Raw genomic sequence first — 24,335 nt, forward strand, 5'->3', positions numbered from 1 at the left:
CCACTCTAGCACAGATGGCAGAGATTTGTTTACTGTAGTCATGGAAACCAGAATTGGAGCTTCTCTGCCCTCATGTACATACTCTCAAACAAACACTTGTAGCTTCTAAACTAAAACACTCACACCTTCAGAAAACACACCATTGAATTCCTGACAAAAAACTCTACGCACTGATGTCTTTACATTCAACTTTTGACCAACATATGCTGAGTTATGACTGTATTTGTCAGTAAAACTGCCAAATCATCCTCTGCTCTCCACTCTGACACAGATGGCAGAGAGCGAGCAGAGAAGGGAGGGGCTCTTAAAGGGCCGGCTCTCAGCTCTGCAGTCACACTGTGCAGCGAACTGAGGCTCGTATCTCCTAAACTACAAGGCCTAGGGATTTGCCGATTACACCGTTGGATTGGGGCCGGCGATCCGGCCGCGGTTAGGCGGGGGCTCAGGCCCTAACAACGCTGCTTGCAGCTTTAATTATTATTATTATTCTTTCTTTCTTCCGCGACATCTTAAACGCTTAATTTGACCCCCTGAACATGCATGAAATTCGCTGAAATTTGGCACGCACGTCTGGTCCGGCGAAAAATTCGATATTTAAAAAAAAAAATCTGGAAAAACTCAATAGCGCCACCTACAGAACTACAAAAGTAAAACAAAAATAGAATCGTTATAACTGCTTGCACGAATGTCCCACAGACATGGGACCAAGACCGTTGGACTCGTCTCATTAAGGCGAAAATTTCATACGCTCTGACCTCTGACCTATCTGCAACAGAATGTCCACAAATTGGACAAAACTGTCAAAATGAGGACTTTTGCTCCTCCCCGAACAAAATCTATCTCCTCCTAAACCGTAAATGGCATCGCTTCCAAACTTTCACACATTACTCTCCCAACTGTGCTGATTAAAAGTTGAGAAAAAAATTTATATAAGTTGCTCGGTTTGGATTTTATAAGCCGTCAAAGTCGGGGAGACACGTTTTACGTTTTAATGGAAGTCAATGGGGAAGCCGTGTCCTCTCATGGTACATACTCTCGAACAAACGCTTGTCACGTCTACACTGAAACTCTCACAGCTTCACAAAACACACCACTGGATTCCTCAGAAAAATCTCTACAAAAATATGGTATTATATTCCACTTCCAAGCAACAAATGCAGAGTTATTTGCTTTTCACACACTAAAAATGTGCATTTTTTAGCTGCTCTCCACTCAGGCACAGATGGCAGAGATTTGTTTACTGTAGTCATGGAAACCAAAATTGGAGCTTCTCAACCCTCATGTACATACTCTCAAACAAACACTTGTAGCTTCTAAACTAAAACACTCACACCTTCAAAAAGCACACCATTGAATTCCTGAGAAAAAACTCTACGCACTGATGTCTTTACATTCCACTTTTGACCCACATATGCTGAGTTATGACTGTGTTTCACAGTTAAACTGCCAAATCCTCCTCTGCTCTCCACTCTGACACAGATGGCAGAGAGCGAGCAGAGAAGGGAGGGGCTCTTAAAGGGCCGGCTCTCAACTCTGCACTCGCACTGTGCAGCGAACTGAGGCTCGTATCTCCTAAACTACAAGGCCTAGGGATTTGCCGATTACACCGTTGGATTGGGGCCGGCGATCCGGCCGCGGTTAGGCGGGGGCTCAGGCCCTAACAACGCTGCTTGCAGCTTTAATTATTCTTTATTTTTCCGCCGCCAATAAATCGCATAATTGCACCCCCTAGACATGCATGAAATTCGCTGAAATTTGGCACGCACATCCGGTCTGGCGAAAATTTCGATATTCTGAAAAAAAAATTTGGCAAAACTCTATAGCGCCACCTACAGAGCAAAAAAACTAAAAAAAAAATAGAATCATTATAACTGCTTGCACGAATGTCCCACAGACACGGGACCAACACCGTTGCACTCGTCTCATCAAGACGAACAATTCATACACTCTGACCTCTCACCTATCTACAACACAATGTCCACAAATTGGACAAAACTGTCAAAAAAAGGAATTTTTTACTCCCCGAACAAAATCTATCTCCTCCTAAACCGTAAATGGCATCGCTTCCAAACTTTCACACATTACTCTCCCAACTGTGCTGATTAAAAGTTCAGTAAGAATAATATACTACGCGCTCGGTTTGGATTTTATAAGCCGTCAAAGTCGGGGAGACACGTTTCACGCTTACAATGGAAGTCAATGGGGTGGCCGTGTCCTCTCATGGTACATACTCTCGAACAAACGCTTGTCACGTCTACACTGAAACTCTCACAGCTTCACAAAACACACCACTGGATTCCTCAGAAAAATCTCTACAAAAATATGGAATTATATTCCACTTCCAAGCAACAAATGCAGAGTTATTTACTTTTCACACACTAAAAATGTGCATTTTTTAGCTGCTCTCCACTCCTGCACAGATGGCAGAGATTTGTTTACTGTAGTCATGGAAACCACAATTGGAGGGTCTCTGCCCTCATGTACATACTCTCAAACAAACACTTGTAGCTTCTAAACTAAAACACTCACACCTTCAGAAAACACACCATTGAATTCCTGAGAAAAAACTCTACGCACTGATGTCTTTACTTTCAACTTTTGACCAACATATGCAGAGTTATGACTGTGTTTGTCAGTTAAACTGCCAAATCCTACTCTGCTCTCCACTCTGACACAGATGGCAGAGAGCGAGCAGAGAAGGGAGGGGCTCTTAAAGGGCCGGCTCTCAGCTCTGCAGTCACACTGTGCAGCGAACTGAGGCTCGTATCTCCTAAACTACAAGGCCCAGGGATTTGCCGATTACACCGTTGGATTGGGGCCGGCGATCCGGCCGCGGTTAGGCGGGGGCTCAGGCCCTAACAACGCTGCTTGCAGCTTTAATTAGGGCCTGAGCCAGTCCCTGGCGAAGACCCTATTATGTTTCGAAGTCACACTCGCCACTTCAAAAGTTAATTTGACCCCCTAAACATGCATGAAAACTCACCAAATTTGGTAAGCACATCGGGTGCGGCGAAAAATTCGATAATTAAAAAAAAAAAGAGGCGCTCTACTCAATAGCGCCACCTACATACACAAAAAACCACGCCACAGACTGTAGGAATGTCCTACAGACATGGGACAAACACCATTGAACTCGTCTCATCAAGACGGATAAATCATACACTCACACCCCTGACCTAACTGTAACAGGATGTCCACAATTTGGACACGAATGTCTAATTTTGGACAATTTTGCGCCCCGAACAAAATCTATCTCCTCCTAAACCGTAAATGCCAGGGCTTCCAAACTTTCACACATTACTCTCCCAACTGTGCTCTTCAAAAATCTTTAAAGGCTAATATACTACGCGCTCGGTTTGGATTTTATGAGCCGTCAAAGTGGGGGAGACACTTTTCGCCTTACAATGGAAGTCTATGGGGAGAGCGTGTCCTCTCAGGGTACATACTCTCAAACAAATGCTTCTCACATCTACACCATACATTCCACAGCTTTAAAAAACACACCACTGTATTCCTGACAAAAATCCCTACAAAAATATGGTATTTTGTGTGACTTTTGACCAACGTATGCCGACTTATTCAGCTTTTACACACTACATTTCTCTGAATCCTCCACTCTCTCCACTCCAGCACAGATCAGACACAGTGCAGCGGGGGAGGGGTTCTTAATGGGCCAGCTGGCAGCTTTGCTCTCAGCTCTGACAGAGATGGCAGAGAGCGAGCAGAGAAGGGAGGGGCTCTTAAAGGGCCGGCTCTCAGCTCTGCACTCACACTGTGCAGCGCGCTGAGGCTCGTATCTCCTAAACTACAAGGCCTAGGGATTTGCCGATTACACCGTTGGATTCGGGCCGGCGATCCGGCCGCGGTTAGGCGGGGGCTCAGGCCCTAACAACGCTGCTTGCAGCTTTAATTCTTCTTTATTATTCTTTCCGGTTCCGCCGCCAAAAAAACCCTTAATTACACCCCCTGAACATGCATGAAATTCGCTGAATTTTGGCACGCACGTCCGGTCTGGCGAAAAATTTTATATTTTAAAAAAAAATTTCACCAAAACTCAATAGCACCACCTAGGGAGCCAAAAAACTAAAAAAAAAATTGGGAGCGCTATAACTGCTTGCACGAATGTCCCACAGACATGGGACCAACACCGTTGGAATCGTCTCATTAAGACGAAAAATTCATACACTCTGACCTCTCACCTATCTACAACACAATGTCCACAAATTGGACAAAACTGTCGAAAAAAGGAATTTTTTACTCCCCGAACAAAATCTATCTCCTCCTAAACCGTAAATGGCACCGCTTCCAGACTTTCACACATTACTCTCCCAACACTGCTCTTCAAAAATCTTTAAAGGCTAATATACTACGCGTTCGGTTTGGATTTTATAAGCCGTCAAAGTGGGGGAGACACGTTTCACGTTTACAATGGAAGTCAATGGGGTGGCCGTGTCTTCTCATGGTACAAACTCTCGAACAAATGCTTCTCACGTCTAAACTAAAACTCTCACAGCTTCACAAAACACACCACTGGATTCCTCAGAAAAATCTCTCCAAAATTATGGAATTATATTCCACTTCCAAGCAACATATGCAGAGTTATTTGCTTTTCACACACTAAAAATGTACACTTTTCAGCTGCTCTCCACTCAGGCACAGATGGCAGAGATTTGTTTACTGTAGTCATGGAAACCACAATTGGAGCTTCTCTGCCCTCATGTACATACTCTCAAACAAACACTTGTAGCTTCTAAACTAAAACACTCACACCTTCAAAAAGCACACCATTGAATTCCTGAGAAAAAACTCTACGCACTGATGTCTTTACATTCAACTTTTGACCAACATATGCTGAGTTATGACTGTGTTTCACAGTTAAACTGCCAAATCCTCCTCTGCTCTCAGCTCTGACACAGATGGCAGAGAGCGAGCAGAGAAGGGAGGGGCTCTTAATTGCCGGCTCTCAACTCTGCACTCGCACTGTGCAGCGCACTGAGGCTCGTATCTCCTAAACTACAAGGCCTAGGGATTTGCCGATTACACCGTTGGATTGGGGCCGGCGATCCGGCCGCGGTTAGGCGGGGGCTCAGGCCCTAACAACGCTGCTTGCAGCTTTAATTAGGGCCTGAGCCAGAAGGTACTTCTGGCGAAGACCCTATTATGTTTGCTCGGCAGAGCAACACATTAGCAGCACTAAAAACACTAAAAACACACACTAAACAGTGTCCCAGGCCCCCCCAACACCCATGAGGCAACTGGGCCAGACGGCCCGGAGCCAGTTTTCACATACACACCCATTCAAAACCTGGTATTATACTGTTCTTGCTCTCAATGAGTGCGCGCTATATGCGCATAATGCGCATAACGCGCATAATCTAATTTGACCCCCTGAACATGCATGAAATTCGCTGAATTTCGGCACAATCGTTCGGTATGTCTCAACATTCACTAATCAAAAACAAAAACGCCACAAAAGTCTATAGCGCCACCTAGGGAGCCACACAAAAAAAAGATAATTTTTTTTAATTTCGCGCGCTATAACTCCTCACACAAAACTCCCACAGACATGGGACCAACACCGTTGGACTCGTCTCATCAAGACGAACAATTCTTACACTCTGACCCCTCACCTATCTCCAACAGAATGTCCACAAATTGGACAAAACTGTCAAAATCAGGACTTTTTTTACTCCCCGAACAAAATCTATCTCCTCCTAAACCGTAAATGCCAGGGCTTCCAAACTTTCACACATTACTCTCCCAACTGTGCTGATTAAAAGTTCAGTAAGAATAATATACTACGCGCTCGGTTCGGATTTTATAAGCCGTCAAAGTCGGGGAGACACGTTTCACGCTTACAATGGAAGTCAATGGGGAGGCCGTGTCCTCTCATGGTACATACTCTCAAACAAATGCTTCTCATGTCTATACCATACATCGCACAGCTTTTAAAAACATATCACTGTATTCCTGACAAAAATCCCTACAAAAATATGGTATTTTGTGTTACTTTTGACCAACGTAGGCCGACTTATTCAGCTTTTACACACTACATTTCTCTTAATCCTCCGCTCTCTCCACTCTAGCACAGATCAAAGAAAGTGCAGCGGGGGAGGGGTTCTTAATGGGCCAGCTGGCAGCTCTGCTCTCAGCTCTGCTCTCACACTGTGCAGCGAACTGAGGCTCGTATCTCCTAAACTACAAGGCCTAGGGATTTGCCGATTACACCGTTGGATTCGGGCCGGTGTCAAGGACGCGGCCGTAGGCCGCGCGGGGGCTCAGGCCCTAACAACGCTGCTTGCAGCTTTAATTATTCTTTCTTTCTTCTCCCGCCACTTTGACGCTTAATATGACCCCCTGAACATGCATGAAATTCGCTGAAATTTGGTACGCACGTCGGTTCTGGCGAAAAATTCGATATTTTAAAAAAAAAAATTGCAATAACTCTATAGCGCCACCTAGGGAGGCAAAAAACCAATTCTAAAAAATTGGACTGCTATAACTTCTTGCACGAATGTCCCACACACACGGGACCAACACCGTTGCACTCGTCTCATCAAGACAAAAAATTCATACACTCTGACCTCTGACCTATCTACAACAGAATGTCCACAAATTGGACACAACTGTCCAAAAACCAACTTTTTTTACTCCCCGAACAAAATCTATCTCCTCCTAAACCGTAAATGGCATCGCTTCGAAACTTTCACACATTACTCTCCCAACTGTGCTGATTAAAAGTTGCGTAAGAATTATATACTACGCGCTCGGTTTGGATTTTATAAGCCGTCAAAGTCAGGGAGACACGTTTTACGTTATAATGGAAGCCAATGGGGAGGCCGTGTCCTATTATGGTACAAACTCTCGAACAAACGCTACTCACGTCCACACTGAAAGTCACACAGCTTAACAAAACACACCAATGGATTCCTCAGAAAAATCCCTACACAAATATGGTATTATATTGCAGTTTGAAGCAACAAATGCAGAGTTATTTGACTTTCACACACTAAAAATGTGCATTTCTCAGCTGCTCTCCACTCTAGCACAGATGGCAGAGATTTGTTTACTGTAGTCATGGAAACCAGAATTGGAGCTTCTCTGCCCTCATGTACATACTCTCAAACAAACACTTGTAGCTTCTAAACTAAAACACTCACACCTTCAGAAAACACACCATTGAATTCCTGACAAAAAACCCTACGCACTGATGTCTTTACATTCAACTTTTGACCAACATATGCTGAGTTATGACTGTATTTGTCAGTAAAACTGCCAAATCATCCTCTGCTCTCCACTCTGACACAGATGGCAGAGAGCGAGCAGAGAAGGGAGGGGCTCTTAAAGGGCCGGCTCTCAGCTCTGCAGTCACACTGTGCAGCGCACTGAGGCTCGTATCTCCTAAACTACAAGGCCTAGGGATTTGCCGATTACACCGTTGGATTCGGGCCGGCGATCCGGCCGCGGTTAGGCGGGGGCTCAGGCCCTAACAACGCTGCTTGCAGCTTTAATTAGGGCCTGAGCCAGAAGGTACTTCTGGGCGAAGACCCTATTATGTTTCGAAGTCAGAGAGACACGAAGTCAGCGCTAAAAGCAGTAAAAACACACACTTAGGAGCATCACAGGCCTCTAAAAACATCACAGGAGGGTCCGGGGGGGGACAGGGGGGTGAGGTCCCCCATTGAAACCAATGGTGGCAAAAATTATATCTGAAATTGCTGCGTTTTATTATTATTATTATTATTAGGGCCTGAGCCAGAAGGTACTTCTGGGCGAAGACCCTATTATGTTTCGAAGTCAGAGAGACACGAAGTCAGCGCTAAAAGCAGTAAAAACACACACTTAGGAGCATCACAGGCCTCTAAAAACATCACAGGGGGGTCCGGGGGGGGACGGGGGGTGAGGTCCCCCATTGAAACCTATGGTGGCAAAAATTATATCTGAAATTGCTGCGTTTTATTATTCTTTTTTTTCTTTCTTTCTTCCGCTGCAGTTTAAACCTTAATTTCACCCCCTGAACATGCATGAAATTCGCTGAATTTTTGCACGAACGTCCGGTCTGGTGAAAAATTTTATATTTTAAAAAAAAATTTCGCAAAAACTCAATAGCGCCACCTAGGGAGCAAAAAAACTCGCAAAAAATTTGGAGCGCTATAACTGCTTGCACGAATGTCCCACAGACATGGGACCAACACCGTTGGAATCGTCTGATTAAGACAAAAATTTCATACACTCTGACCTCTCACCTATCTACAACACAATGTCCACAAATTGGACAAAACTGTCAAAAAAAGGAATTTTTTACTCCCCGAACAAAATCTATCTCCTCCTAAATCGTAAATGGCACCGCTTCCAGACTTTCACACATTACTCTCCCAACACTGCTCTTCAAAAATCTTTAAAGGCTAATATACTACGCGTTCGGTTTTGATTTTATAAGCCGTCAAAGTGGGGGAGACACGTTTCACGCTTACAATGGAAGTCAATGGGGTGGCCGTGTCTTCTCATGGTACAAACTCTCGAACAAATGCTTCTCACGTCGAAACTAAAACTCTCACAGCTTCACAAAACACATCAGTGGATTCCTCAGAAAAATCTCAACAAAAATATGGTATTATATTCCACTTCCAAGCAACATATGCAGAGTTATTTGCTTTTCACACACTAAAAATGTACACTTTTCAGCTGCTCTCAACTCAGGCACAGATGGCAGAGATTTGTTTACTGTAGTCATGGAAACCACAATTGGAGCTTCTCTGCCCTCATGTACATACTCTCAAACAAACACTTGTAGCTTCTAAACTAAAACACTCACACCTTCAGAAAACACACCATTGAATTCCTGAGAAAAAACTCTACGCACTGATGTCTTTACTTTCAACTTTTGACCCACATATGCTGAGTTATGACTGTGTTTCACAGTAAAACTGCCAAATCCTCCTCTGCTCTCAGCTCTGACACAGATGGCAGAGAGCGAGCAGAGAAGGGAGGGGCTCTTAAATGGCCGGCTCTCAACTCTGCAGTCACGCTGTGCAGCGAACTGAGGCTCGTATCTCCTAAACTACAAGGCCTAGGGATTTGCCGATTACACCGTTGGATTCGGGCCGGCAATCCGGCCGCGGTTAGGCGGGGGCTCAGGCCCTAACAACGCTGCTTGCAGCTTTAATTATTATTATTATTCTTTCTTTCTTCCGCGACATCTTAAACGCTTAATTTGACCCCCTGAACATGCATGAAATTCGCTGAAATTTTGCACGCACGTCCGGTCCGGCGAAAAATTCGATATTTAAAAAAAAAAATCCGGAAAAATTCAATAGCGCCACCTACAGAGCTACAAAAGTACACAAAAATTAGAATCGTTATAACTGCTTGCACGAATGTCCCACAGACATGGGACCAACACCGTTGGAATCGTCTCATTAAGACGAAAAATTCATACACTCTGACCTCTCACCTATCTACAACACAATGTACACAAATTGGACAAAACTGTCAAAAAAAGGAATTTTTTACTCCCCGAACAAAATCTATCTCCTCCTAGGCCGTTAATGGTATTGCTTCCAGACTTTCACACATGACTCTCCCAACACTGCTCTTCAAAAATCTTTAAAGGTTTTTTCAAAATCCAATCGGTTCCCATTTTATAAGCCGTCAAAGTCGGGGAGACACGTTTTACGTTACAATGGAAGTCAATGGGGAGGCTGTGTCCTCTCATGGTACATACTCTCAAACAAATGCTTCTCACATCTACACTGAAACTCTCACAGCTTCACAAAACACACCACTGGATTCCTCAGAAAAATCCCTACAAAAATATGGGGTTACATTGCACTTTGAAGCAACATATGCAGAGTTATTTGACTTTCACACACTGAAAATGTGGATTTTTCAGCTGCTCTCCACTCAGGCACAGATGGCAGAGATTTGTTTACTGTAGTCATGGAAACCACAATTGGAGGGTCTCTGCCCTCATGTACATACTCTCAAACAAACACTTGTAGCTTCTAAACTAAAACACTCACACCTTCAAAAAGCACACCGTTGAATTCCTGAGAAAAAACTCTACGCACTGATGTCTTTACATTCCACTTTTGACCCACATATGCTGAGTTATGACTGTGTTTCACAGTGAAACTGCCAAATCCTCCTCTGCTCTCCACTCTGACACAGATGGCAGAGAGCGAGCAGAGAAGGGAGGGGCTCTTAAATGGCCGGCTCTCAGCTCTGCTGGGAGGTGCAGCTACAGCGACAGCTGTCACCTGTGCTAGGATACATACAGGCTATCTCATCGTAAACTACATGCTCACAAACACATCTCACATCTCCACTCTGCACCTCTCCACTCTCACGTAGATAACAGAGAACAGTTGGGGAGGTCCAGCTACAGCAACAGCTGTCACCTGTGATAGGATAGGGACAGGCTACCTCTCCATACACTACCTGCTCTCAAAAACAAACTTCACAAGCCACAAATACACATCACACGGCTTCGGAAAACCCGCCATCTACAAATGTGGTATTAGTTTGCACTTTTACGCAACATGTGCACAGCTGTATGCTTTTCACACATTAAAAATGTCTACATCCTGCTCTGCTCTCCACACTGACACACATGGCAGTTGGCAGATTATTTGTCAGTTGTCATGTAAACCTAAAGAGGAGCACATCTGGCCTCATGGTACATACTCTCAAACAAACACTTTCAAAATCTAAAATATAACCCCCACACATTTGTAAAGCACACCATTGAATTCCTGACGAAAAACTCTATGCAAATATGGTCTTACATTCCACTTTTCACCAACATACAGTCACTTGTGACTTTTTTTCACAGTAAAACTGCCAAATCCTCCTCTGCTCTCCTCTCTCACACAGACCGCAGAGAGAGAGCAGAGAAGGGAGGGGCTCTCAAACCGTAGCAACAAGGCTCTGTGAAGTCTCAGCTCTCTCCTCAATGGTCAGATCTGACAGCTCTCTGCCAATCAGTTGCTGTGCTGCAATGCACTTCATGACGTGTCATCATGCCACCTCTCTGCCAATCAGTTTCTGTGCCTCAGAGCACTCGGTGACGTCTCCTCATACGAGCTCATAAAACCTGAGGGCTGCGGTCACCATTTTCTCTTGCTCTCTCGGCTGGAGGTAAGTGAAGTCTTCTTTGTTGCATGACTTAATTTTAGCTTTAGTCAGGTTGCTATTAATTCAGTATTTTTATTTGGTTATTCGACACTATTTCCGCTACTTACACGTGCTCCGTTAATACAGTAATGTTATCATGCACTTACAACCCCTATCTCCGCTGTCTTAACAATACAAAGACGCTCGGTGGTCGTGGGCCATTTCACATCACCGCGACTCAGCCGCTAGCTCCTCGTCGCCATTTAGCATCACCGGGACTCGGCCGCTAAATCCTCTTCGGCCATTTCGCATCACGGCGACTGGGCCGCTAGCTCGTCGTCGGCCATTTCGCATCACGGCGACTGGGCCGCTAGCTCGTCGTCGGCCATTTTGCATCACCGCGAAGGGCCGCTAGCTCGTTGTCGGCCATTTCGCATCACTGCGACTGGGCCGCTAGCTCGTCGTCGGCCATTTTGCATCACCGCGAAGGGCCGCTAGCTCGTCGTCGGCCATTTCGCATCACGGCGACTGGGCCGCTAGCTTTTCGTCGGCCATTTTGCATCACCGCGACGGGCCGCTAGCTACTCATTCGCCATTTTACATAATCTATCTACATATATATAGTTTTGTGTATTTTTATTTGTGTAAGTATGTATATATGTGTATGATTGCATGTATGTGCCTACATGTATGTGTGTATACATGTTTGTATTGCACATCTTTTCTATATCTACATCTTATTTCTACTTTTAATACTTAATAGTATATGTCACAATATTATTCATTGCGTTTGTGCTATTATATTGTAGAAACACCTTCATGTTTACTTTACAGATCTTCACTTGTCCCTTGCTGCTCTGCTGCTTTGTGCTACATCTACAACTCGTCTTCAGGAAAACTCTACTTTGAAAAATACACACATACACATAGTTACTTAATTTGGTTGAACACATCTTTTGTCTAATTCACCACTTTTGCATTTGTTCACACACGCTCACGAACTCACACACACACACACACACACACACTCACTCTACATTTACTGATTGCTCATCTCCCACAACCAAGGTAAGTTGCACTTCTTTAATTCACCCACTTCTGACGATCACGGCCCTCCCGTTTGTGAGTACAACTACCATTCTATACTTGTACGCTTTGTCTGTGAACGCTTAGTTTCAAAATTTGTCTTTTGTAGATGCCCCGTTCCAAGTCCCACCGGCTTGCCCAGGCGGCCAAGCGGAGGATGGCGCAGCGGGAGCCTTGGACCCCTGGGCCACCTGTCCCCGAGTTTGTTGCTCGTATGTATCAACACTTTTTTAAATACCAAACTCCTGCTACTCTAGCATGTGCTACAAAAACCATGTCTGCCTTTGCCTCTCATTCTAACATATCTCCATCCTAACAGGGCGCGGTACCGGACGCCGCCACCGCGTGCGGAGATGGCCAACTTCATTCTACACCAACCACTCCGTGAAGTTGGTCACTCCTGCACAGACCCCCGGCCAGAAGGTACTGATCTTTCTCATTCTACATCATTGCATGCATCTATGCTCTCAAGCTTGGTGTGTGTTCTAAAAAATTGCTTTTGTGACAGATGGTGTTCGTCCTCGGAGACTCCCACCTGCGTGCCATCGTCGACGGCTTTGTGAGTATGCCGCAGGGTTCTCTCTCTTTCGGCTTCTTGTCTGTTCCAGGTGGAGCCGCCTCTGACCTCAGGACCGAGGTCATGCATGCCGCCCTCCCCTGGACCCCGGACTTGGTGTGCGTGGGTGCCCCCAGCAACAACCTCACAGCCAGCAGGACTGTTGGTGAGGCGGCGTTGGACTTCCGTGCTCTCCTGACCACAGTCAGCAGCCTCTGGCCGACGGTGAGCTTCTGTTTGTCATATACTGTTACTATTATGTCTTCCCTCCTATACAGTCACACTTGTTACTTATGTCATTATTTTCATTCACACTTAACATTTCTTTCATTTCGCCCTTCAAGGTGTTAGTGATGGATTTCCCTCCACGCTTAACCATCGATCCGGCCTTGCAGGACCTGCTGCGTCAGGAATACCGCCGTGTCACAGCGCGCATGGGTATGTTAAACTTTTACACATCTTCTTGTCCAATCAATTGCATACTTCTATTTAATGTAGAGTACACCATTATAATAGGTTTTTCTGCTTTCCACATCTCTCAGGTATTCCATACGTGTCTATGGCGGAGCACCTCCCAGTCCATCGGTTGGAGCTGTGGTGCCACGACGGTGTAAGTACAGCCAATGTCGTCTTTTACATATGTCACATTCTTTAACTGCCCTCTTCTCCCATGCCATGTGACCCCACGCCATTAAAGTCTGCTTTGTTTTCCTGTCTTTCAGGTGCATCTCAGCGACTCCGATGGCATGCCGGTTGTGGTGGACCTGCTGTGGAACGCCGCGGTCCGTCAGCTCGCCCCCCCCCCGCCACAGCCCACCGTGTCACCCCGCACATCGCCACGTGTGAGGGTGTCTCCCAGGGTGATCGTGACGGGACACGTTCCTGTGCCTCGTCGTCGTGACCCCCGGGAGTGGACCCTCGTTGGACGGGCATGCGCGGTAATGTATTTCACTACTACGTTAACCAAATGCACATTTCTTAACACTTTTTCTCATTAACAACATCTAACATATATCCTCCCTCCCATCTTTGCTTTTGGTTTCAAAGACTGGTACACCTCCGGCCCGACGGTCTGCCATCCCGTCCAACCCGGTGTGGTTCAGCAGTGACATGCTGGATGCCATGGAGAAGGTTTCACCTTCTTCTGGCTCCGGCTGCACTGCTGCTCCACCAGCTGGCCAGGTAACTATACCACCCATTACATGCACTGTTTCAAGCCAACATGCATATCAGATGTTGTAAACAATAATTCTCTCCTTCCTTCAGCCTTCCCCTGGGCATGGGAAGCGCCAGCGCCAACGTGTTGCCTCAAAGCCCAAAGGAGGAAAGCGACAGGTTGGTATTTGGATCTTTTCTTCCAATAACTGCAATATAACTTATACCTGCATTTTGACTTACACTTAAAAATGCATTCCTTTTGGACTTACTCTCCTTCTCTTTATATAGGTGCTGGCAACACCACCTGCCCATCTGACCGTGTCCGCCTCCAAGCCCCGTCCAGCAGCGCAGCAGGTTGGCCTTGCTTTAATTATATACACCTTACTTCTTCTTGCTCATTCAAATCACCAACATTTCCTCTCCTACTTCATTTACATTTAACATTCTCCTTTCATCTTCTATCAGGGGGAGGCGGCAGCCAAGGCGTGCGTGGAGGAGTCTGCGGTGCCACTGACTGCTGCCGTGGTGCCAGTGGGTCGGAGGAAGGAGGTTGCCGCAGCTCGCCCGGCCTTGCTGACGGAATCACCTGACAACGAGCCATCCCAGACGACGCACACGCCCGGCAAAGCTAAGTCTGACTTTTTGATTTCCTCTTTGCATGATGTAAGAGCAGCTAATGCAGATTCCAATGGCAATGATGTGGCAATGGTGGCTCCTAATAGCAGAGGGATTAAGGTAGGCAAGGTTGTGAAGGGCTCATTTCACCAGGGACATGAGCAGTTTAAGTATGGAGGACTGCAGTGTATGGCTATTGCTTTGGTCAGCATAGCCAAACACACTTACAGCACTGTCTTCTCCTGGAAAAGAGGTGATCTGGATCAGGTCTTAATTGAAGGTGATGAGTTATACACCTTCTTGCGTGACAGTGGCTCTTTTACACATCCCTCAAATCTGCTGTCTGTTCCTGATCTGCCAAAGCACTTGGAAGTTGATGGACAGGTCTGCAGTTTCCATTTTGGGGATGTACTGTTGGGTGAAGTTGGTGTGACTGAAGGGGAGCTGGTGGACTTTGGTGTCTTTATCAGTCTGCGTGATGGACTGGCCAGGATCTTCAGTCAGTACAGCACATGTCTTATGACACTGTGTGGAAACACCACTTCCATCATTCATCGGGATGGACAGTTTGCTGTGGTTGACAGTCACTCACGTAACTATAGTGGCTTGTCACATTGCCGTGGTACAAGTGTGGTTCTGCATTTTGCTTGTATTGATGACCTGCACCGCTACATCTGCTGTTTGGCTGAGAGTCTCAGTTCAAACCAGAAACTTTTTGAACTGTGTGGTGTTCTTGTGATTCCGAGTGTAAATCCAGTTCCGTCTGGTGTGTCTGCAGACAGTTGTAGGATTGCATCCAGAACTACAACACGGCCGACTTTTACTGAGAAAATGGTACATGATGGCTCTGTGCACATAACCGACGATGTTCCAACTGTAGCTGGAAATCTGGCAATGTGTAACATTGCTGACCAAAGTTCATCCCATGATGGCAGCACTGTGTCACAGGAAGAACCACACTGTAGCCATGGCATGAAACGCAACATTTCTCCTGACACCCATGTGTCAAAGAAATTAAAGTTGCCTGATGACAGTACACTCAGTACAGACATAGAGGCAGATGTAGAATTTATTAGCGCTGTTACAACTAACACGCTACTGTTTTGTCCTCTTGGTGTAGATTCCTGTAAGCTTTTGTGTCAAAAGTTACATGTTAACTTTGACAAGTTCAATCCTCCACTCTCCACAGAAGTTGGATTGATCGGTCCTCCATGTAAGAATGAGAGGATCGTTGCTGATGGGAACTGCTTCTTCAGGGCCATCTCTCAGGCAGTGAGTGGCTCACAGAAGCACCATCGGAAGATTAGATCAGCTGTTTGTAAAGAGCTGGAGAGAAATGCTCAGAAATATGTCTATCTTTTGAGAAGACAGTATTCGTCTGTGTCACAGTACCTCCAGCAGTCCAGGATGAAATATGTGAACACTTGGGCCACAGAGGTGGAAATACAGGTCACAGCAGATTTCTTAGGATTTAGTGTTTGTACGTTTGTGGATGGACGTTGGATTAAGTATAGCAGTGCTGGTGACCTTTTGCACTCACAGTGCATTTATGTACAAAACATCCTGGACAGGCATTTTGAGAATGTGGTCTGTGTGTCGAAGCCTGGACAACAGACATGTTATGGTTATTGTGAAGTTGTGGATAGGCCAACTTACACCATGAGGACTACAATGCAGGTTGTTGTAGACAGAGACTCCATAGACAGTAACTTCCCCTTTGTAGTTTCTGACAAAGGTCTTGACACGGATACGGCTGTGCTAAGTGATAGTCACGTAAAAGTTAAAACTACATCTCGGACATCAAACTATTTGACAAAAAAGAGAAGGACACAGCGGAAATTGAATATGTTGATTAGAAAGCAAAATACTCACGCGTATAGAAAAACATATTCACAAAATGTTGTCTATAGGGAAAGAAAAAAAGTACTGAGTCTAATTAAATATCGCACTCAATTAGAACATAAACTGAAAATACAAGCTAAAAGTAAAGCAAGGAGTATGACACAGTACCAGGAAAACCCCAACCACAGACAGAAAGTCAAGGACAAAAGTAAAGCTAGAAGTAGTTTGAAATATAGACTAGATATGCAACACAGACACAGTGTTAAATCAAGAAGTGTGTCAAAATATAGAGACGATGTCCACCATAGACAATCCATGAAATTTAGAAGTATAACCAAATATAAAGATAACATCCAATATAGACTGGAAGTTAGAGTAAGGAGTGTGGACAAATACAAACAAAATATTGTGCATAGACAACTAGCTAAAGACAGGAGTGTAATGAAATATCGAGAAAAGATCCAGCATAGACAAAAAGTTAAAGCCAAGAGTGTGCAAAAATACAGAGAGAACATTCAGCATAGACAAAGACTTAAAGACAGGAGTGTGCAAAAATACAGAGAGAACATTCAGCATAGACAAATACTTAAAGACAGGAGTGTGCAAAAATACAGAGACAACATTCAGCATAGACAACAAGTTAAAGACAGGAGTGTACTTAAATATAAAGAAAATATCAAACATAGACAGAAAATTAGAGCCGCAAGTATCGTAAAGTATAGACAAAACATTCGGCATCAACAAAAAGTTAAAGCTGAAAGTAAAAAAATTGGACAAAAGTACCGTGACAATTATGACTTTAAGCAGAAAGTTATTGCGACCGCAAAATTAAGTAGGAAAAGTGCAGCTGAAAAGTGTCAAGACTTCAACTTTGTCATGGAACGCTTTTTGGAAAAGGTTAGAGACGGCCCTGAGTTCATTTGTTGTGTCTGTCATCGGTTGTTGTTCAGAACTCAGGTGCTGGGTTGTAGTTATGAAATGTATGCTGGAAATTCTGCCAGAGTTGCCGTTGCTAACCGATGCATTAGTGACACGTATTTGCACAGGTGTTGTAGTGATTGTGTTGTTCCTTGTGTGTTGGCTGCTTGTAGGGGTCAACTTTGGATCTGCCATACGTGTCACAGTAAAATTTCCAAAGGGCAGATTCCAGCTGAGTGTTGGGTCAACAACCTGACACCGGATCCCATTCCGCCGGAACTGGGATGCTTAAATAGCTTGGAGCAACACTTGATTGCGCTGCATATTCCGTTCATGAAATTGTTGGCATTGCCCAAAGGGGGGCAGAACGGAGTACATGGGCCGGTAACATGCGTTCCGGCTAATGTCGTGCAGACAACCAATGTGTTGCCGAGGACTAGCGTGGAAGGGTCCATGATGCAGGTCAAACTTAAACGCAAGTTGACCTACAAGGGACATTATCGGTATCAGTTTGTCGACAGTACGCGAGTAAGACAGGCGCTGCACTTTTTAAAAAGGAATAATCCTTTTTACAAGGACATTGACTTCAATGAGGATTGGGTCAATGACTTTTGTCGCCAGGACGATGGCGAGACTGAGGAGGTTCAGTCTGACGGTGAGGACGGAGCTGTCGTAGATGAGGCCAAGTCTGATGAGGTGAAGCAGGTCGTTTCAGAGGGTGCGGTGACAGCTCCGTCAGGTGGTCAAGACGACGTGATAGATGATTCAACAGAAATAATTCAAGATGAACTGTTGCATGACAGACAGCAGCACTGCATGTTTCAGGACACTTGTCTTATGCCTGTTGATATTGGTCAGGAAGCATTAGACCAGTATTTCGAGGACATAATCAACGTGGCGCCTGCGGAAGGGAATAGTCCAGTTAGGCTGCTTTCTGACCACACGAACGAGGCCAAGTGTTTCCCCGTCTTGTTTCCTCTGGGTAGGAAAACATTTCACGACGGGCGCTCGCAAGCGTTGACATTGACGCGGTACTTCAACAACCGGATTATGCATGCGGATGGCCGCTATTCCGGCAACGTTGAGTACATTTTCTTCAGTCAGTACATGTCTGAGACTGAGCAAGTGTCCTCGAAAGTTTCCGTGGCAGGGCGTAAGGGTAGGGCAGGTCACAAGTCCCAGAAGGTTAGCGCAGCGATGCTGATGAACGAGGACACTTTGAAGCAGATGTTGCAGGTCGACGAGGGCTTCAGATTTCTGAAGCCCATTCGAGGAACGCCTGCCTTTTGGCAGTCTGTTCAAAAGGACCTGTTAGCATGCGTCCGTCAGTTGGGGATTCCGACGTGGTTCTGTTCGTTTTCGTCTGCTGATCTGCGCTGGCAGAATCTCCTGACCAGTATCCTGAAGCAGGAGGGCAGAACGCAGACGGTAGAGGATTTGGAGTGGGCAGACAGGTGCGAGCTGTTGCGGAGGAACCCCGTGACAGCCGCGAGGATGTTTGATTACAGGTGGCATTGCTTTTTGAATGAGGTTCTCAAGTCTCCTTCACAACCGATTGGCAAAATCACAGATTACTTTTATAGGGTAGAATTTCAGCAGCGCGGCTCCCCTCATGTCCACTGTCTGTTTTGGATTGAGGGGGCTCCCCAAATTGATAAGAACACAGATGAGGAAGTGGTGGCATTTATTGACCAATATGTCACCTGCGACTTAAACCCTGACGATGACACGTTATCGGCTATCGTGGCATCGGTTCAAGCCCACTCCAGGCGACACACCAAATCCTGCTTGAAACACGGAACGTGTCGCTTCCATTTCCCAAAAGTTGTTTCGGCACGAACTTTTGTTTGTAAAACGGAAATTAAAACCTGTACCTGTGATCCGAAGGCCAGAGAGAATCCTCAGTCAACAAGCGTGCCGGTCTGTAATTGTTTTCAAGACACGAATCCCATTAATAAGGAGACGGCACACGCCATTTTGAAAGCCGTGAAGAAGGCTGTTAAAAAAGCGGACGCAGGAGAAGTGGCCTACGCTAGCGTGGACCACTTGTTCCAGACTCTGGGCATTAATCAGGAGATTTTTGAGCTGGCTTATAAGCGCCTGCACACAAAGACTAGGGTAGTCTATAAAAGAGGGGTAAAGGACGTCTGGGTGAACCAGTATAATAAGAAATTGTTGAAGTGCTGGAATGCTAACATGGACATTAGCTTTGTCACCGATGCCTATGCAGTAATCATTTATATCATTTCGTATATAACCAAAGCCGAGAGAGAAATTGGGCTTTTATTGGCCAACGCACAAAAAGAAGCATCCAAACAATCAAATCTCTCTGCTAGAGAGGCTTTGAAAAAATTAGGAAGTGTGTATTTGCACAACAGGGACGTTTGTGCCCAGGAGTCGGTGTACAGGCTAACGAACATGCATCTGAGGGAGTGTTCCAGGAAGGTTGTTTTTGTGCCAACAGGGGCAAATGTTGTTAGGATGAGTTTACCCCTCAGTGTGTTGAGGCAGAAAGCCGCTTGTGGTGACATGAGGTCAGAGGATATGTGGATGCCAAATATCGTAGATAGGTATAGGAGCAGGCCAGATGACCAGGTGTTCGAGGACATGTGTATGGCTACGTTTGCGTCTGAGTATCGTCTTCTCAGCAAGAATGAAAAGTCCAAGAACATGATTCAACTGAAGAATGGACTTGGCTTCATCTCGAGGAGAACGCGGTCTCAGTTCGCTGTTGTGCGCTACATGCGGTTTGATTTAGAAAAGCAAGAGGAAGCACACTATCAGAGTCTGCTTCAGATGTATCTCCATTACAGAATTGACGCAGATCTGAAACCTGAGGGGTTTCATCTGTTCAGTCAGTTCTATAAGGATGGAGAGGTTAGGTTCAGGGACGGTTCGTTGAAGCCGGTTCAAAGCGTCGTCGATGAGAACAGGGCCAGGTTTGAGGTCGATTGTCCTGAGTTGGATCACGCTGAGGAGATTGCTCAGCAAGGTCAGGTGGATGAGGATGTTTGGGGGGAGCTCTGTCCTGAGCTGGAAGCGGAACGCCTCGAGTGTTTAGAGGAGATGAAAGAGCAAAGGCAAGGCGAAAATGCTGATGAGCATTTGGCCGACGCCTTACAAAATGTTCCCGATTTGGCGGCTGCCAAACCAAAAACAGATGTGTTTTTGGAGAGGAACAGGAGCATTTTGCCCAGAAGTGACGGCTTGGCCTTAGTTAGGTCTCTGAACGAGACGCAAATGGCTGTCTTCAACAAAGTTAGACAGTGGTGTCTGCAGAAGGCCATGGGTAAGAACCCAGAGCCTCTGCATGTGTTTTTGACAGGCGGTGCAGGGACGGGGAAAAGTCACTTAATTAGGGCCATTCAGTACGAGGCCGGGAGACTGCTGGCAACACTTTGTCATCAACCAGATAGCATTTCGGTTCTGTTAATGGCCTCCACGGGCATAGCTGCATACACTTTAAATGCAGCAACAATTCATCACTCGCTGAGTATTGGCACACACTCCAGCTTGCCTTACACACCCTTGGGAGAAGACAAACTGAACTCTCTAAGGGCCACATTTAGAGACCTCCAAATTGTCATCATTGATGAGATTAGCATGGTTGATCACAATCTGTTGGCATACGTTCACGGCAGGTTGAGGCAGCTTAAACAGACCGGTGACTTTTCCCCATTCGGTAATGTTAGCGTCATAGCCGTCGGTGACTTCTACCAGTTGCCTCCCGTTAAAGGGAAGCCGCTGTACGCTGGTCAGGTTGGTGTGGACCTGTGGTGCCACTTTAGCGTGGTGGAGCTGACTACTGTCGTCAGACAGAAGGACAGCTCCTTTGCTGAGATGTTGAACAGGCTTAGGGTGCGTTCAAAGAAAACCCCCATGTTAGACGGCGACGTCCAAATTTTGAAATCGCGAGAGACAGGGGAAGATAGCTCGGCCTTGCATATTTTCACCACAAATGTGCAAGTGGAAGAATTTAATTTGAACCAGTTGTTCCGCACGTGCCCAGATTATGTTGAAATTGACGCTAAAGACTTTACGCCGAACCGCAAAACCGGCAAATTGGAACCTGGAATCATTAGCAAGGGGCAGGGCACGTGTTTGGAATCTAAATTGTGTTTGGCCAAAAACGCCAGAGTCATGCTCTGTCGTAACGTCGACGTCCAGGACGGTCTGGTCAATGGCGCGTGTGGCACTGTCAGCTACATTGAATTTGGCCCCGACCCCACATTTCCTCTGAGAATTTACGTCAAGTTCGATGACGAAAACATTGGCAGACAGAGGAGGACAGAGCGTCCACACGCAGCAGTAGAATACAGGCATTCTACTGCTATTGAACCAGACAGGGAGAAGACCAGGAAGCGCGGTTGTGTGCGGGTGCAGTTTCCCCTCAGGCTAGCGTGGGCTTGTACAGTCCACAAAGTACAGGGGTTGACTGTAGACCAGGCTGTTGTCAGTTTAAAGAAGGTATTTGCACCTGGGCAGGCGTATGTAGCTCTCAGTCGTGTTAGGGCCTTGTCGGGACTGATCATCAAGGACTTTGAAGAAAAGGCCATTTACTGCAAGGACACCATTAAGGAGGCCATAGCTAGCATGCCTCCATTTTTGATTGAGCAGCCTTCATCAAATACACAGTTCGCGGTGTATTTGATGAACGTACAAAGTTTAAGTCGCCACCTGCTAGACTTGGTGTCCTGCACGCAGCATTTGCAGCTTAACTGCATTGCTGTCACAGAAACATGGCTCACTGCACAGTCCTCATTGGACTGTGTGCAAATTTCCGGCTACGATTTCCACAGTCGTCCTCGGTCTCTGTGTTACAGCGCCGCTGACCCCACATTCTCCAAATTCCAGCAGTTAGAACGCGGTGGCGTCGGCCTGTATAGTTTAGCCCATTCGGACGTCGACATTCTGCAGGTACCCGATTTCAATCTGGAGTGCTTGGTGTGCCTGCACAAAAAATTGAGCATTTCCCTGGCCGTCATTTACCGTCCACCAGCGTATCCAAATTTGCTGTTCAAAGGCAATGTGGGGAGGTTGCTTGACTGGTTAACTCCAACAAGTAACACTGTTGTAGTCATGGGAGACTTTAATGAGAATATTTTGAAAGGGTCATCAATTTGTAAATTTATGGAAGAAAAAGGGTTCACCCAACACGTGACACAAGAGACCACAGAAAAGGGGACGCTAATTGACCACGTTTACGTTAAAACGGCACAGTACGACGTGGAATGTGCAGTCTGGCCAGCCTACTTCAGCGATCACGAAGGGATCCTGTGTAGGTTTTCTGTTTCAGATGATCAGGGGGAGTTAGATGACCTCGCCAGTTTGTTTAGCTTGGATGACTTTGAGGATTTCCAGGGCGATTCTGACCACCAGGATGACTGAGTGTCAAAGCTACATGGCTGTCCCAGGTCAAATACTAGCCTCATGTCAGCTCAGTTGGCTCTGTGTGTGCTGGTAGGACAAGTTGACTCGGACCTGTTGTTGATAGGAAGCCTGGCATGACTGTTGGCATTTGTTAGAATAGAAAGTCCCACTCCACCTCTCTGTGCCCTTTTTAACCTTTTAACTTTTTAAACCTTTTTAACTTTGGCTATTTATTCTGTGCATGTCTTGACATGCACGGTTTTTAAGGTATTTATTCATGTATTTATTATTAACTTATTCCACTGTCACGCACTGCACTTACTGCAGTTTTGTAGTGACTATGAGTTGGTAGTTTAGCTCCACGAATCATGGTTCCACTGGTGCTGCGTGACAATCATGGGTCACAGCACGTTGTTGTTATTTATAGTTGTAGTTGATATTTATAGTTGTTGTTTGTTATTTATAGTTGTTGTGAGTCACTGTCTGTCACATTATTGCTGTTGGTCTCTTATGAATGTTTTATAAATGTATTCTGTATGTATTTTTGCCTGTTGTCTCTCCTCTCAGCCCCCTCCCTCTTTGTCTCTCTCTCTCTGTATCTCTCTCCTCTTCTCCCACTGCCCCCGCCCCTCACCCCCAAGTCTATCGCCCCTCTCCACCCCAGCCCCATCTCTCTCCCTCTCCCTCTCAACCCCAACCGGTCCAGGCAGGTGGCCGCCCACTTTGAGCCTGGTTCTGCCTGAGGTTTCTTCCTGTAAAAGGGAGTTTTTCCTCACCACCGTTGCCAAGTGCTTGCTCATGTGGGAATGTTGGGTTTCTTTCACTAAACTTGTAAATAGTTGGTTTATTGAACCCCAACGGGGAGAAATTTCATTTAAGTTGTAAATTACTTTGATTAATTATAATGTTCACTGTATGTTCTAAAAGCATTTTTGTTTGACTTCAGATTTATAATTTACATTTTGTTACACATGCAGTGACTGTCTCTAATTGACCTTTTGTTCAAATTAATCAGTTAATAAATTCCCATGTTCACCACAGCTGATGTCTGTCTTTTATTGTCACAATAACTGTACATGGACAATGAATGTTGAACTTTCTAATCCACAGTCAAATGTCCTGTTTTCAATGCTGTATTTTGCCACATTCATGCTTGATGATACTCAGCAACTTAACTGGAAGAACCACAGTAAAGTGACAGCCAACAGGTAGCACAGACAATGATGAACACAAGGGTCAATATGAAGCTGTCACATCTGCAGTCACACTTTGGGTCCAACTGGAGCTTCTACCTCCTCAACTTCAACTCTCACCACTTTGATACCAACATGGATGGAGGAGCACTTCTCCATCACCCTGGCATTGATGATGTCATTCAACACCTTCACTAGGAGAAGCACATCAAACTTAGACAAAGGTAGGACAGAAGATGACAGGCAGACGGATCAATGCTGTCAGCTCAGCACTTGGAGTCAACACTGAAAAAGATGGTCTAAAATATTACTATTGGCCAACATATGGAGAGTTAATGACTGTTTTTAACAGTAAAACTGGCAGAATCCTCCTCTGCTCTCCACTCTGACAGAGATGGCAGAGAGCGAGCAGAGAAGGGAGGGGCTCTTAAAGGGCCGGCTCTCAACTCTGCACTCGCACTGTGCAGCGAACTGAGGCTCGT

General features: G+C 45.6%; 2 protein-coding genes across 2 annotated transcripts in view; both read left to right on the forward strand.

The window, feature by feature from the left end:
- LOC147267388 (uncharacterized) overlaps nucleotides 1–24,335 on the forward strand; it is a 373,440-nt gene that overhangs the window by 258,417 nt on the left and 90,688 nt on the right. The gene's annotated exons all lie outside the window — the stretch shown is intronic.
- LOC147267393 (uncharacterized) lies at nucleotides 13,305–23,700 on the forward strand. Its single transcript, XM_086198252.1, has 6 exons — nucleotides 13,305–13,367; nucleotides 13,480–13,695; nucleotides 13,805–13,939; nucleotides 14,024–14,092; nucleotides 14,204–14,269; nucleotides 14,381–23,700. The coding sequence occupies exons 1-6, from the start codon at nucleotides 13,317–13,319 to the stop codon at nucleotides 22,676–22,678; spliced, it is 8,835 nt and encodes a 2,944-aa protein (XP_086054378.1). The 5' UTR covers nucleotides 13,305–13,316; the 3' UTR covers nucleotides 22,679–23,700.

This window comes from Aulostomus chinensis, chromosome 3 (genome assembly GCF_037954235.1).
Source record: "Aulostomus chinensis isolate RoL2024-O1b breed Wild chromosome 3, RoL_Achi_v1.0, whole genome shotgun sequence".
In the NCBI taxonomy this organism is placed as follows: Eukaryota; Metazoa; Chordata; class Actinopteri; order Syngnathiformes; family Aulostomidae; genus Aulostomus; species Aulostomus chinensis.

Coding starts and splice junctions, on each gene's coding strand:
- LOC147267393 (XM_086198252.1), top strand. CDS start 13,317: ATGGCGGAGCACCTCCCAGTCCATCGGTTGGAGCTGTGGTGCCACGAC. Junction 13,696..13,804: donor TCGTTGGACGGGCATGCGCG/GTAATGTATTTC, acceptor TTGGTTTCAAAG/ACTGGTACACCTCCGGCCCG. Junction 13,940..14,023: donor CTGCTCCACCAGCTGGCCAG/GTAACTATACCA, acceptor TCCTTCCTTCAG/CCTTCCCCTGGGCATGGGAA.